Here is a 14,409-nt window from a genome sequence, read left to right on the forward strand (position 1 = left end):
AGTTAAGCCCAAAGAACAAAAATCCAATTGAAAACAAGAACAAATGCTTATGCTCTCTTGAGTGGCCGTTGTGGTCGAATTAAATTTATAATAAAATCAGTTGAAGAAATTACGTGGCCGTCCGTAGAATTCCTTTAATTTTTTCTCGGTATTTGTTTAATGTAAATAAAACGACTAAGAATTTGGAAAGGTGTTTTTGTTTGTATTAAAAACAAAAGTGTGCTCAGATTTGCTTGTCGCCAGCTGTTGTTGCTGCTGCTGCTGCCACCTCTTGTTGCTTATTATTAGAACGACGAATGCCAACCAAACAGCAGACGGAAAAACGTAAATAAACAATATAGAACAACAACGCGACGCAAGTAATGAATTATGCTAACCAACTGAATGGTGGCAGTTCAAGTGGCATATCAGCCCCACCCCAAACGGTGGTAACAACAGCAACAATTAACAATAATAATACTACAGCAACATCATCGCCAGCCTTAGCTGCAGCAAATATGGTTCTCAATGACCCGCCAAGTAGTGATTCCGAACCGGAATTCATTGACAATAGCAGTGTGGAATTGCGGGGATATCTCAGCAAATGGACCAATTACATTTATGGCTGGCAACCGCGTTATATTGTCCTTAAAGATGGTACCCTGTCATATTACAAATCTGAATCAGAATCAGATTTTGGCTGCCGTGGTGCTATTAGTCTAAGTCGGGCAACCATAAAGGTAAGTTTTGTGGTGACACATCAAACATATCCATTTACACTCAGTGTAAATGGTAAGTAGGTTTCTTAATTGTTTTGTTGTTGTTGTCGTCATTGCCGTTGGTTTATTTTCAAATTCAATTAAATTGGAATCATGTGTTCTGACTTTTGACCCGCATAGATTGTTGTCTTTGATGACCAATTTGTTGTTATTCCTCACGTCATTATTGTTTTTGTTGTTGCTGTTATTGTATCGATATAATTAGGAGGCAGGGTGGTAATGTTGCTGCTGTTGTAGTTGTTTTGAGCCATTTGGGAAACCGCAATATGGCCCCCATACATTAGTGCTGATGTTTATCTTCATGGACAACACAGTGTTTGTCTGCCAGTTTTAATTGACATGAAAGTGATGACGTACTGCTTTCTGTTTTTATTTATTTCCTTTCTTGTATGTATTTTGCCATTGAAATGTTTATGGTACCTAAAAATGATTCTATTTTTTGCTTTGCTGACCATCGAATCCACACACGTACATATAAAAGTTCAACATGTTAAACGCCGGTTCCCCTTTAATGAGAAGTTCAGAGGATAATGAAGGACACTTGATTTTACAAGCAACATATCAACTTCTAGCATTCTTATAATCTCCACAAAAGATGAAGAAAACATAAGTTTAATTTTAGATTTTGTTTTTAATTTTGGAATATAAACGGAGGAGTCCTTTCAGTTCAGTAGGGTAGTATTTTCGACGTTCTCGAATAGTATGAATTGATTAATAGTATAAAGTGCCTTTTATAGGACAAGTATAACCAGCACTTGTTCAGAGGTTTACATGTTCTGCATTGGGCAATCTACCCATTAAGGCCGTTGTGGGCAGGTGTTCAGATTCTTGAAAAATTACTGAATGTTTATTAACTTCATTTATCAGGCAAACTGTTGAACTCTCCATTCTCTCTATTTTAAACGTCGATAACCCAAAATTTTTTACCAGTGCTGATTAAACCATTATCGTATGACGGAGTGCTCTTTTGTATCAGGCCTTCTATAATTTCCATGTACACGAGTCACTAGAGATTAGCAAAACTAGATTGGTATGTGCCAATTAGTCTCCTTAAACATAAAATCTACAGGGTGAGATGAAAAACCGCAACCAACTTCAGACTGCTGTCATTTCTAAGCCAATTGTCCAGTGACAGTTCATTATATTGTTTACAAGCGTACAATAGCACTTTGGTGAGAATTTTCCAGAAAAAAAGTTATTCGTGATGGAATTCAAGCGTGATAGGGTGATTTATTTATATTTGGCTGGAAACCCACAAGTGGCTATATTTGGAGCACAATACAATCGCTCGTTACCGTGATACTGGTAGCGTAGCCCGACATCAAGGATTAGACGAAAGAAAACAGCAACATCAGCAGAAATGGTTCGAAAAGTAAGAAGCGACTCGCGTCGTCGTGGCCGAAAAAAAGCTCGTGAGCTGAACATATCGCAATATTCCATTCGGCAATAGCCGATTCCAGAAAGTGCAACAGAAAGAAAATACACTCAAAAGAGGTGAAGAGTTGCTTCGCTTGACCGAAAGTGGTTTTCTCCGATGAGAAAACATTCGTTGTCAAGCAGATTGTAAAGCCACAAACAAAACGATTGTGTTTACTTGCCAAAGAAGTCAGCTGAAAATGTGCACCTTCGGTTGGCCACCAGAACTCAAGCGCCGGCCATGGTGATGGTGTGGACCGCCATAACAGTTTCAATCAGAATAAATGCCGAATATTATCGCGAAAATATTCTGGAGGGTGTATTAAATAAAGCCTTGGGCACGCAAACATTTTGACCGCAGACCTTGTATATTCCAACAGGACTCAGCACTTGACACCCAAGAATGGTTACAAAATGAGGTTCCTCGCTTCATTTCCAGCGCACAATGGCCACCAAAATCTCCGGATACCAATCCGTTGGACTATTGTGTCTGGAGTATTTTGGAAAGCAAGGTTGGCACTAAAAAATACCAAAGTGTCGATCGCCTCAAGCAAGCGCTTCGCCGGGAATGGGCCAAAATACCGCAGAGCAACATTCGGGCAGCGTGTGACGGTTTCATTGGCCATTTGAAGGCCACAATTCGTGCCAAAGGTGACCAATTCGAACAAACCTACAGTTATTCTAAACTTTGATGCTATTTCCAACATTTTTTACTTTCATTCAATAAAATTTAAAAAAAATGTAAAAATTATGGCGTTTAACTTTGTTGCAGTTTTTCATCTCACCTTGTACTGGTCATCTTTGTTTTTTCGGCATTAGATGAGATGGATTTTTATGCAAAGCAAATCAAAATTACAGTATAATTCAGCGCCTTTGACACTTAAGTTACCAAATCTTGCAGAATTGCAGTAAGAGGATTTCAGGTTGCCTAAATAATATTTTTTTTTTTTCAAATTGTGGACTAAGTTTTGCTGAGTCCACCCTGGGCCTATCTTAGCGTTTATGCCTCGAATTTGCTACAGTATAAGATTCTGTTACGTCAGTTTATAAATTTCAATGATCGTTTAAATTAATGGCCTAAAATAGTCAGCCCGTGTTGACCTCTACACTCTTATACACATTACTGACCAATTAAATGGCTGAATGTTTTATATGTTTATATTTTTTTAATTATATGTTTTCAATTGGTATGACATTGAAAATTGGTGGGTGTGTTTGGGCTAAGCAAAGCATCAAATATTTGCTTCAAGAAATACAAAGTTTTCACAAGATCTCAAAGAAAATTGAAACATCATAAACATTTATGGCCCTGAATAAAATCATTCATTGCCAACAATTGTTTTTTTAAAAAACAATTCTAAAGTTTCTTAATCCCACCTAATGTTCTTGCATTTGTTTTGAGTTGAATCACATGGACGGTGGCGTCGTCTACTCAGTGCTTTCTGTGATAACAATGTAAACTCCCATTAATTGGAAGAAAAAATAATAAAAATGAAGAAGACAACAAAAAATCCCCAACAGCAATGAGGAGACAGATATGTGACGTCATTGTTAATTGAATCGAATCCAATCAACAAAAAGTACATATACACCTATATTCATTTATATTCTCTTCAAAGATTTTACACCAAATGCAATGTAGATTTTTATAACACCTATTCTCATTGTATTGTGTAAAGGTTCAGAACAGAAACTACTTATTAATAACTTTACTTGTATACTTATTAATAACAACAAGTACAATGGTGTGAACTTGAAAGAAATTACTATTGACAATTCACTATTGCCAATATTTTCTATTAGCTTCTTTTGTTCTATTTTCAATAAATTTACTATACTCTAACAATGCTGATAGCGGTTAATTGAATCTTATTATTGAACGGTAGATTTCACAATTGTGGTGAGATAATGACGCTGTATATTTTTGAATAATTGCTGTACTCAATAAAAAAATAACAATTGTTTTATGAAGTAAATATTTATATTCAATATCAGCATTATAGTTTAAACCATGTCCATGAGACAAGAGATTCCAAATAATTTGAGACAGGATATTGAATTTTTTTTAATGGCAACAGAACTGAATACAATTTCAGGTCCTATTCTTGAATTGTAACTGAAGATCGAAATTTTGGCATATCCACCAATAAAGGTAAATGACTCATTTGGTTTTATCCCAGGGTGGCAAGTTCTACTATGCCTGATAAAAAGTATTTCAGGCGATTTTTAAAAAAAAATGTGTGAATCATAAAAGACGCTGCTCCCAGAAAGGGCTGGCGTATGCCCTTACCCAATAATTGACAATTGTAGGGGTTTTTAGGTGGAGATTCTTACAATCAAGAACGCAGCCGAAATGGTAAAAGAACACTACAATAGCATAACAGGAGCCACGAATACAGGGTGAGATAAAAAAAACTGCAACAAAGTTAAACGCCATTATTTTTACACTTTTTTTAATTTTATTAAATGAAAGCAAAAAATGTCGGGAATGGCATCAAATTCTAGAATAGGTTTAGATTTGTTCCAATTAGTCACCTTTGGCACGAGTTATGGCCTTCAAACGGCAATGAAACTGTCACACGCAGCCCGAATGTTGCTCTGCGATATTTTGGCCCATTCCCGGCGAAGCGCTTGCTTGATTTTTAGTGCCATCCTTGCTTTTCAAATTCTGGAGATTTTGGTGGCCATTGTGCGCTGGAAATGAAGCGAGGAACCTCATTTTGTAACCATTCCTGGGCGGCGCGTCTTTAGCACTTTTGAGTCTATTTTCTATCTGTTGCTGTGTAAGTTCTTGCACTTTTGAATCAATTTCAATGGCTTTACCACGAGCTAATTTTTCAATATTTGCCGAATGGAATATTGCGATATGTTCATCTCACGACCACTCGGGCGAGTGACTTAGAAATGACAGCACTCTGAAGTTGATTGCAGTTTTTTTCATCTCATCCTTTATATATGTTGATAGTCAAGCGGCCCTCAAAGCTATGAAGTCAAGTGCCATTTAATCGAGAGCCACTCTTGACTGCAAGAAAGCTCTCCTTAAAACACGTACACTGATTGAGCTTTCTTGGATTCCAGGACATAGCGCGAGACGAATCTAAGTCGGTTGATATACCGGTGTTACCCCACCAATAATTATTGCGTTAGGTGCTTCGAAGAATCTCTCATCGAAGTAGCTGGAAGAAGATGGCACATGGAATCCGGTTCCAGGGTATCTAAAGCCATCTGACCCGTCTTTTCGAGGAGAAGGACAACCTTCACTTAGTGGTAGCGAACTAAGAATCGTGGTGGCCATTCTAACACGTCACTGCAGTATCAGATATCTGACCTCAAGACTGGACAACAGTGTTCCTGACTACTGTAGACTATGTGAAGGAGAAGCAGAGGCAGAAACGATTGAATATCTACTTTGAACATGTCCCATGTTATCCAGCAAGAAACATAGGCTATTTGGCAGGTAGAAGATGAAATTATGACGTTCTTCTCAGCCATCATTTTTTACAAGTTTGTCAAAACCATTCGCATGCTTAGCAGACTACCCTTCTCTCAATAAATCTTTGCTTCTCGCTTCTATTTCTCTCCTTTTCCCATTTTTTTTCATTTCTTCCAAGGCCTCCGAGTAATGTTGCCGAATTTGTGTAGCTGCGCATCCTTAAACCAAATCATTCCCAAAAAGGCAACTATTTTTGCCCCCAACTGCTACTGTCATGATGCAAAACTTCGAGTTTCCCAGGACATCTTCTTATATCTTGCTATTGTATCAAAACACATCCTTTTGCACAATTTCAAGAAATCACATTAAGGCGCCAGTCTACAATATGTTTTTTTTTTTTAACTTTTATCTACGTGTAAATAAATACTTTAATATAACTGCAATTTTGTAATTCCAAACTACAGTTAATTAAATTATATCCTTTATCCTTTTTAACCCTTTCATTGCAGCCACATGAGTCCGATGAACTTCGATTCGATGTTGTGGTCAATAATTATAATAACTGGTGTTTACGTGCCGATACGCCAGAGGATCGAATGCACTGGGTGGAAGTGCTGCGTATGTACAAAGAGGACAGTACCAGCACAGATACAACTTCATTGCGACGCCATGGCAGCACAATGTCCCTGCAATCCAACACAGTGTCCGTGGCAAGTGGTAGCAGTTTGAAAAAGACTCAACGGAATTTGAAGGAGAAAGTTGGAGAAATTGAAACATTTAAGGATATACTGTTTGGACAAATAGAGACATTGCAAAGGTAGGGGATGTTCAAAATGATTTAAATAGCAACATAAAACCTAAAAGAGGGTTCTTTAACAATTTTTAACTTAATTAAAAAATAATAAATTACAATAGGTATTGAGTTCCTTAGCAATTTTTGAAATTTATTTATTTCGTACCCTTTTCCAAATATTTTAAAATGAAACTCTCTTCGACTTTTTGTCCTTGAAGTAGAGTTTAATTTTAAAAATTACTAGGGCATAAAAACTCTTTGCCATTATCCAAAGACTCCCACTCACAAAGTAACATTCATTTTCTTCACATTGCTTTCAATTTACAGGTACTTTGATGCCTGTGCCGATGTCAATAAAGGCATGGATAAGCCCCTCGATTTGGGTGATGGCCTAAAAGCTATTGATTTTAAGGTACCTTAAAATTAAGCAACATTTTATTGTCTAGCAATTTATGTGTTTTCCTCCTTTATTTAGGGCGAATCGATAACATTTCGTGCCACAACGGCTGGTGTTTTAACAACCTTGCAACATTGTCTGGAAATAATTGTGGAAAATGATGAGACATGGAAGAAGAAATTGGATAGAGAGATTGAAAAACGCAAAAAAGTCGAAGAACAAAATCGAAAATTGAAAGAAGAAATTGAAAAATTAAAACGAATATCATATCCAGGACCAGATTTAGAGGTAAGTGCATATTATAAGATTCATTTACATATATTTTTAGAAAGATGAAAGTTTTCCGATTATTGTCCATGTTGGGACGAATTCTCAAATTCCTAGCATAAAACCTGTAAGCTATCATAATTTTTAATTCAGAAATATAATAGAAGAGCATTTGTATTATACCGAAATAAGATACAAAAATCACCTTTACAACTAATTTTTCGGCGAGAGAAATTGCAAAAAATATCTTAAAAAGGAAACATATTCGTATTCAAGTTTTTTTCACAACTCCCTTAAAAGTTTGTTTGCATGTTTGTAATGCAAAATTGTAAAGCATACTTTTAGGCGACTTAAAATTTTCAGTTTAACAATACAGCTAAGTAACCTATTGTGAATGATAATAGAATATATGGAGAATAATAAGGTATATAACAGAATAACTTGAATAACTCATGTATGCCCGTTGTGATATGAATCATTTACTGCAATTCTAATTATATATTTATGCCCTACACCACAAGGTGGTCAGGGGATTATGTCTTTGTCCATTTGTTTGTAACAGACAAGAGGAAACGAGATAGACCCATAGTTCCTTTCGATGATCTGTATATAATCACATTCTGAGCCGATTTATGCATGTCCGTCCGTCTGTCTGTCCGTCCGTCTGTCCATGTATTTTTGTAAACAAAGTACAGTTCGCATTTATTACCCGATCCAGATAAAATTTTGCACAAATCATTTGTTTGGGCCAAGGACTAACCCAATTGAAGTTGGAAATAATAGATAAAAATTTAGATATAGCTCCCATATATATCTTCGTCTGATTTGCCTTTTATTGTGCACCAAACGTGTAACATCAGTCCGAATAGTATGGAATTTTGCACATACAACCAAATTAGGCCTGAAAATAAGTATGCCAAATTGTATCGAAATCGGTTCAGATATAGCTATAGCTCTAATATATATTGTTCATCCGATTTGTTATTTTTGTCCTCCGCATCCGTAATATGCACTCTGTAACAACAATATTTGGGGAAATATATCAAATACAGCTCAGAAATACCTTTGCTAAATTTTATGGAGATCAGTTCGGATTTGGATATGTCTCCCATATATAACTTCGTTCGATTTACTTTTTATTGTGCACCAAACGTCTAATTTTTGCCCAAATGGGATGAAATTCGGCACATACGACCGAATTGAGTCAAGAAGCTAGTGTGTCAAATTTGTTGAAGATCGGTTCAGATATAGCTATAGCTACCATATATATTGTTCATTCGATTTGTTATATTTGTTACCCACAGCTGTAATATGCACCCCGTAACAACGATATTCAGGAAAATATGAAATACAGCTCAGAAATATCTTTTCCAAATTTTATCAAGATCGGTTCAGATTTGGATATAGCTCCCATATATATCAAATGGGCAATACAAGTCCGAATTTAAAAGATACAAATGCTTCGGCATATTTAGTCCTTTGAACTTTAAATTATAATTATAATCATAGCGTGTATGATTGAATTCTCCCATAAAAACTTTTAATTGTTATGTGGAGCTCTACTACATTAGAAAAGTCTTGTAGGGCATCATAAAGTCGGCCCCGCCCGACTTTAAGACTTTCTTTACTGGTTTTTAATTATAATGTGTTGTAAGTCCCAACAATGAGGTTGTTTTTTAAGCAATAATCTACATTTTTACACTTTAGACCCCGCTTTTTTGACTGCACACTGCTTAATTAGATCGAGTTCGAAGATGGATAATGTCTGGTACCGCCCCTATATATCATAAAAAGGGCATCAGATTATTCGATGACCAAACCTCAAATATCGCAATATATCAAGTATTTTAGCTTCAATCGGAGTCTGGTTCTGATAATTATTAAATATGAATAAGCATCCAGTACATTACACACTTCACATATTCCAATATTTCTTGTAACGCATGATCTGGTGTGAAGATGGGATCGGACCACCTTTTCTGGTACCTACTCTACAAAGGGTCAATATTTGGAATAACCAAAACGATTGTAAAATAGACACATCCCAATATTTGTATTTAATTTCATTTATTTCATACGTTTAAATAGCCAACATGGCCAAAATCTTATATTAACTACAACATTAAAACAGCCTACAGCTAAGTTAAACTAAAACAAGTAAGCAAAGGCTACAGTCGAGCGGGGCCGACCGTTGAATACCCTACAACACTATAATAAACGATACAGTTTATATAGGCGAAATACTCGAAAGAATTCCACAAGATATTGTGATAAATAATAAAAGAAAACCATCAGGTTTCGTTCTCTAATTTTCGAATAATAGCAACTTAAACTAATTTGCTCATTTCCAATTTATTGGTAGATGTTGCACTTAAATGGTCTTCCTAGATCTGGAACCAGTATTTCCCAAAGACCTATAATCTCTCAGAAGTAGCAAAAGATTAACATTTATTATTGGTTTTTGACTGAAACGCATCTATATAAGATACAGACATTTGACTATATTCTTCAACGAAATCAGCGTTAACGAAATAGTCAGAAGTGCGTCTATCCTGTACTTGTGAATTCTCCAAAAAGTCACTGGAATGGTCATTTTCGTATTTTGTCTACAAAAGTTGGCAAACTATTTCACACATTGAATATTTTTCGATGACCATCCAAAACTGCTTGGCTTTTGCAATGCCCGGTAACCCCCAATCAAATGTGCGTGAGGATCGGGCAATAACTACGACCTGCTGACAATTTTGCGGTTTTTTTTTTGGTCCATTTCAACCCCTAAATATATGGCGATCATCTCCAAAAAGAGTAGGCTTCTATTCCGACCCTCATCTGATCCCCATGCAAAATTTCGTTAGGATCGGGCCATAAATGCGATCTGTATATGATATCCTAACTACTTAGTTTTGTTAGCTGTAGAAATATTACCAAATGTTTAATTCAAAATGAAAATATGCCAAAAATATGACAAAATTGAAAAAAATGAGAAAATTTTACAAAATCAATATTTTCATCTTTAGAGAGATATTTTTATGCGATTTTTTAGACGTTGTTTCTTTCCTGCCAAGAGGCCATTCTGAATTAATGAGAACTGTCGAAATCAGTTCAGCCGTTCTCGACATATAAGAGATCTTTCAAGCATATCTCCTTTGATAGATATATATATCGCACATATTTTGCAATATATCCCTTTTTTTGGATGTTAACATCAATGTAAAGATCAGAAGTAACCTTGTCATGGCTTTGTGATTTTGCCGGGATTTAAAATATTCGCGGTTTAATGAAAATTTTTGAATTTTTTCAACACAAAAGATATGGTCTATTTTACCCGCTAAATATTATCCGATGACCACCCAAATTGGTAGGCTTCTTCTCCGCCCTAAACTCTAGCTACATGCGAAGTTCCCCGTCGATTGGTCTATAATTGCGACCTGTATAGCTACTGCAAAATCCGACATTTTTTCAGTTTTTGGTCCATTTCGACCCCTAAATATTATGCGATCATCTCCAAAAGAAATAGGGTTCTATTCTGACCCTATCCCCACCTCCATTCTAAATTTCGTGAAGATCGGGCCATAATTGCGACCAGTAGAGTGATTACAAATTAACATGGACAGACGGACAGACGGACAGACGGACGGACGGACATACATAGCTAGATCGACTCAGCTTGGCGAGCTAGGAAGATCCATATATACTTTCCTATATGGGAAACCAATATTTCGTGGTGTTACATAATTTTTGGCCCAATCAAACTTATAATACCCCCAACACATAGTGTTGTAGGGTATAAAAACTAAATTCAAAACAAAAATTACCAGATCTGGTGTGAAAATGGGATATATCGGCTCACTCCTTGTATTAGATACCTCAGAAAATGTTCAAAAAAATAAATAAATAAATAACAGAAACGCTCATAAAATGCGAAATAAACATCCGATTCTCCGTTTGTAACTCCTTGAAATATTCATCATAGATCCTACAAAGTATATATATTCTGGATCAGCGTGAAAATCTAAGACGATTTAGCGATGTTGGCTAAAATTTTGCATACATGCATATTTTCCCATTATTTACCGGAATTATTTCAAATTTCGTATTGGAAGATCTTAATTGGTATTTCGCATGCATGTCCACGTGTTCGTATAACCCTCATATAACGGTACCTCCCGATATTAGGTATTTTCATGATTTTTGCGACATTATTTACCGGAATTGTTTCTAATTTCGTATTTGAAGTTCGTAATGGGTACTACAGCCTATGACAAAATGTTTCGTATGCGGGTCCACGTATTCGTATAGTCCCATATAATGGTTTTGATTTAGGTGGTATTCTTCATTTTTTTTTTTTGAAAAATTTCAAGTTCCTTCCAAACATTTTCCAAAAATGATCACATATCTCATGTAAAGTTAAGGAAGAAGTTGCTATAGTCCAAACTTGACACGTTTTATTTATTAGATCATTGTTAGACTTAGATCAGTGGCCCAATCCTTGGAACCTCCCCATTTAAGGTCAATAGTTTAGTTTAAATGATTGAAAATTGACTAAGGTTATACATCTGTCGGCAAAACCGACTGATACTTTATAACTTGTTTAAATAACTAACAGTACAGCATGGGGCAATGCCACCGGTCAAAACCAAACTAGCATTTTTAAGGGACAGATTTTTGATGTATTCCATGCAGAGAGAGAGAGAGAGAGAGAGCTAAAGTCAAATTTTATAACAAATAATTTTTTAGAATCTTTTGACTGGCGACGATACATTTAAAGGGAGTTTTTGACCATATTTTGAAAAAAGACCAAAAAGACTCATTTGTGTTGACCAGTTGAGGGTTAGCATTTCCGACAAAAATAACTCTCGTATTGTTATCAATGATGTTGCTGAGTAATATTTACACCTAGAATGCAAGGAATCCAACAATTTTTACCTGGTATTTAGGTTACTTTGCGATATAAACTTTCAAAACGCTGATACACGTGTCTTCCATTTTCAGATCTACTTTTATGATATACTAAGTTTTTTCTGCACAGTGTTACTGAGTGTAAATTGGGATCATTTAAAAGACCAAACGTCTTTTCCGTTTGAGCGTTTGTAAGACACTAAATTTATTTATTAAAAATATTTCTTAAGAACTAGTTGTGATAATATGACTTAACCTAAATTATAATTAAGTGTAAATGAGAGAGAGAGAGAGAGAGAGAGAGATAGATACCAACCGTACACATGCATATGCACCATGCCACCATAAACCTTTGGGGGAGGTCATACACACGCATAGCTATCTCACATGTGGCAAGCAAACAAGCTGCACTTGCTTATCATTCTGAGTAAAGATTACATCCCATAATCTAACTCCACCATAACGCATGCAGCAATTGAAAATTCTGTATTATTTATTTCTAACTCGAAGGTCTGCTCACCACATTTTCTTATCTTATTTCATGTGGACTGTATTAAGAAGATCCCAATTTAACAAATCCCTCTCATCTACACTAGGTAGCCCCGCTCTTCTCTTTTATTATAAAAACATGTTCACTTATCCGTGAACATTCTTGGCAGGGGCAAAAATACATATAAAATATAAAAATTACAAATATGAACAATAAAATAGATCTAATAGAAGTGACATTTTAAGAGAAAAGAAGTTAAGTTATAGCACCCAAGTAACTCCTCCATCTATCCAGCCTGGCTCTCTTAAAGGTTCCACCTCCCTTGTCTGCCGGCTTCAATTTCCAGGCTGAATCCATTTTATCTGTCGTCTTCTTTTTGTAGCCAAAGTTCTCATCCTTTTCTGGAAGCGCCATCTCACCGACCTTGGACAGTTTATCGTTCCAGCGTTCATAATTTTCTGTCACTTCGGCTTGTATTTTATTCGCTGCACAAATTCCACTAGGCATCTTCATTACAACTTGATTTTCTTCCAGCATCTTATTATTCCAGCGACGCAGATTGCTTTTCTTCTTAGTTTTCATCTCGCTGGCAAACAGCTTATCTTCGACTTCTTCCAATCTCCCTGTGTCGAGTTTTCCAGGGAGCTGTTCATCTACCTTTTCCAAAGTTGATTCTCTTTCGGCAATTGGGTCTTCCATATAAACCTCTTCAACCATCATATCTTCGTTGATATTGACCACTAATTTTGCAGCCAATTCATCAGCCTCGATTTTGGATGCTTTCTGCGATATGAGCAACTCTTCCTTAAGTTGCAATATTTCAGCCTCCAGCAGAAATATCCTTCTTTATTTTTCTTCACCAGCTTCTAGATTTGCAGCCAACCCGTCACGTTCGGTTGCAGCTGCAAGTCGTTCTCTTTTTGCACAAGACAACTCATCACTAAGTTGTCTTATTACCGCCTTCAACGCCTTGCCCTCGCGTTCTGCCTCCTGGTTAGCCGCTCGTAATTTGTTCTTAATATCCTCGGCTACACACACAGCATTTTCGACTTCCTCCTTCAATTTGGAGACAAGTTTGAGGGCATCTTCTTTTTCATCTTTCTGTGAAATCAAGGCAAACTCCATTTCCTTAATATCACCTTCCATTTTTCTCATTACGGCTACCGCTGCTTCGCGTCCCTCTCGCTCGCTGTCCAATTCGGATGTTATGTAGGCTACTTGTTTCTTCAAACCAAGGACTTTCTCTTTGTTCTCAACATTAAGCGCCTGCGTGATTTTAAGGATGACCTTAACATCTTCCAAATACAACTTCGCTGTCCCATTCGCCTGACTTGCTCTGATTGCAGCGGCTAGTTTGGACTTCTTTAGAAGCATCTCTAAAAACCGCCTATGAACGTCTGGATACAATATTATGTCTCTTGTCGCGTCCATAATTTTTTCTTTGGCGAAGTCAAATACGCCTTCTATGGCTTCTTCCGTCTTTAAGGTACTCATTATTTCCATAATTGTACCCATCATTTCGAGAAGAGTGACAGCCTCTTCCTTTAGTTTCATCATTGGCGGCCGTTTCACCGATTCGTCCTCCTGGGCATATGCATCACCCCATCTGTCTGAAGATTTCAAATATGAGGCCCCCTCGGTGTGCACCGCCACCACAGTCTTCTGTGCTGAAGTTTCCTTCTGACTCAGCATCCTTTTATTTGGCTTATAAATTTCTTCTGTATGGGAACAATTCCAGCTGTAGTTTTAGCTCGGTAATTTTCCACTCTTGAAGACCAATTTTAGCCTGACAGAATTTCCTCGATGTTAAGGCAAATTCTTCAACATTTATCCTCTACCGATCCGGCTCGGTGGACCAATGTAAATTGGGATCATTTAAAAGACCAAACGTCTTTTCCGTTTGAGCGTTTGTAAGACACTAAATTTATTTATTAAAAATATTTCTTAAGAACTAGT

General features: G+C 36.5%; 1 protein-coding gene across 1 annotated transcript in view; it reads left to right on the forward strand.

Moving 5' to 3' along the window:
* Positions 1-14,409, forward strand: part of LOC131800473 (ceramide transfer protein-like) — a 31,332-nt gene continuing 16,923 nt past the window's right edge. The window contains exons 1-4 of the mRNA XM_059131255.1: positions 1-719; positions 6,117-6,424; positions 6,728-6,812; positions 6,876-7,085. Coding sequence (XP_058987238.1) covers positions 363-719; positions 6,117-6,424; positions 6,728-6,812; positions 6,876-7,085 — 960 coding nt within the window. The 5' untranslated portion in view covers positions 1-362. The remainder of the gene's footprint in view (positions 720-6,116; positions 6,425-6,727; positions 6,813-6,875; positions 7,086-14,409) is intronic.

The sequence above is a fragment of the Musca domestica genome, unplaced genomic scaffold (genome assembly GCF_030504385.1).
Source record: "Musca domestica strain aabys unplaced genomic scaffold, Musca_domestica.polishedcontigs.V.1.1 84, whole genome shotgun sequence".
Classification (NCBI taxonomy): domain Eukaryota; kingdom Metazoa; phylum Arthropoda; class Insecta; order Diptera; family Muscidae; genus Musca; species Musca domestica.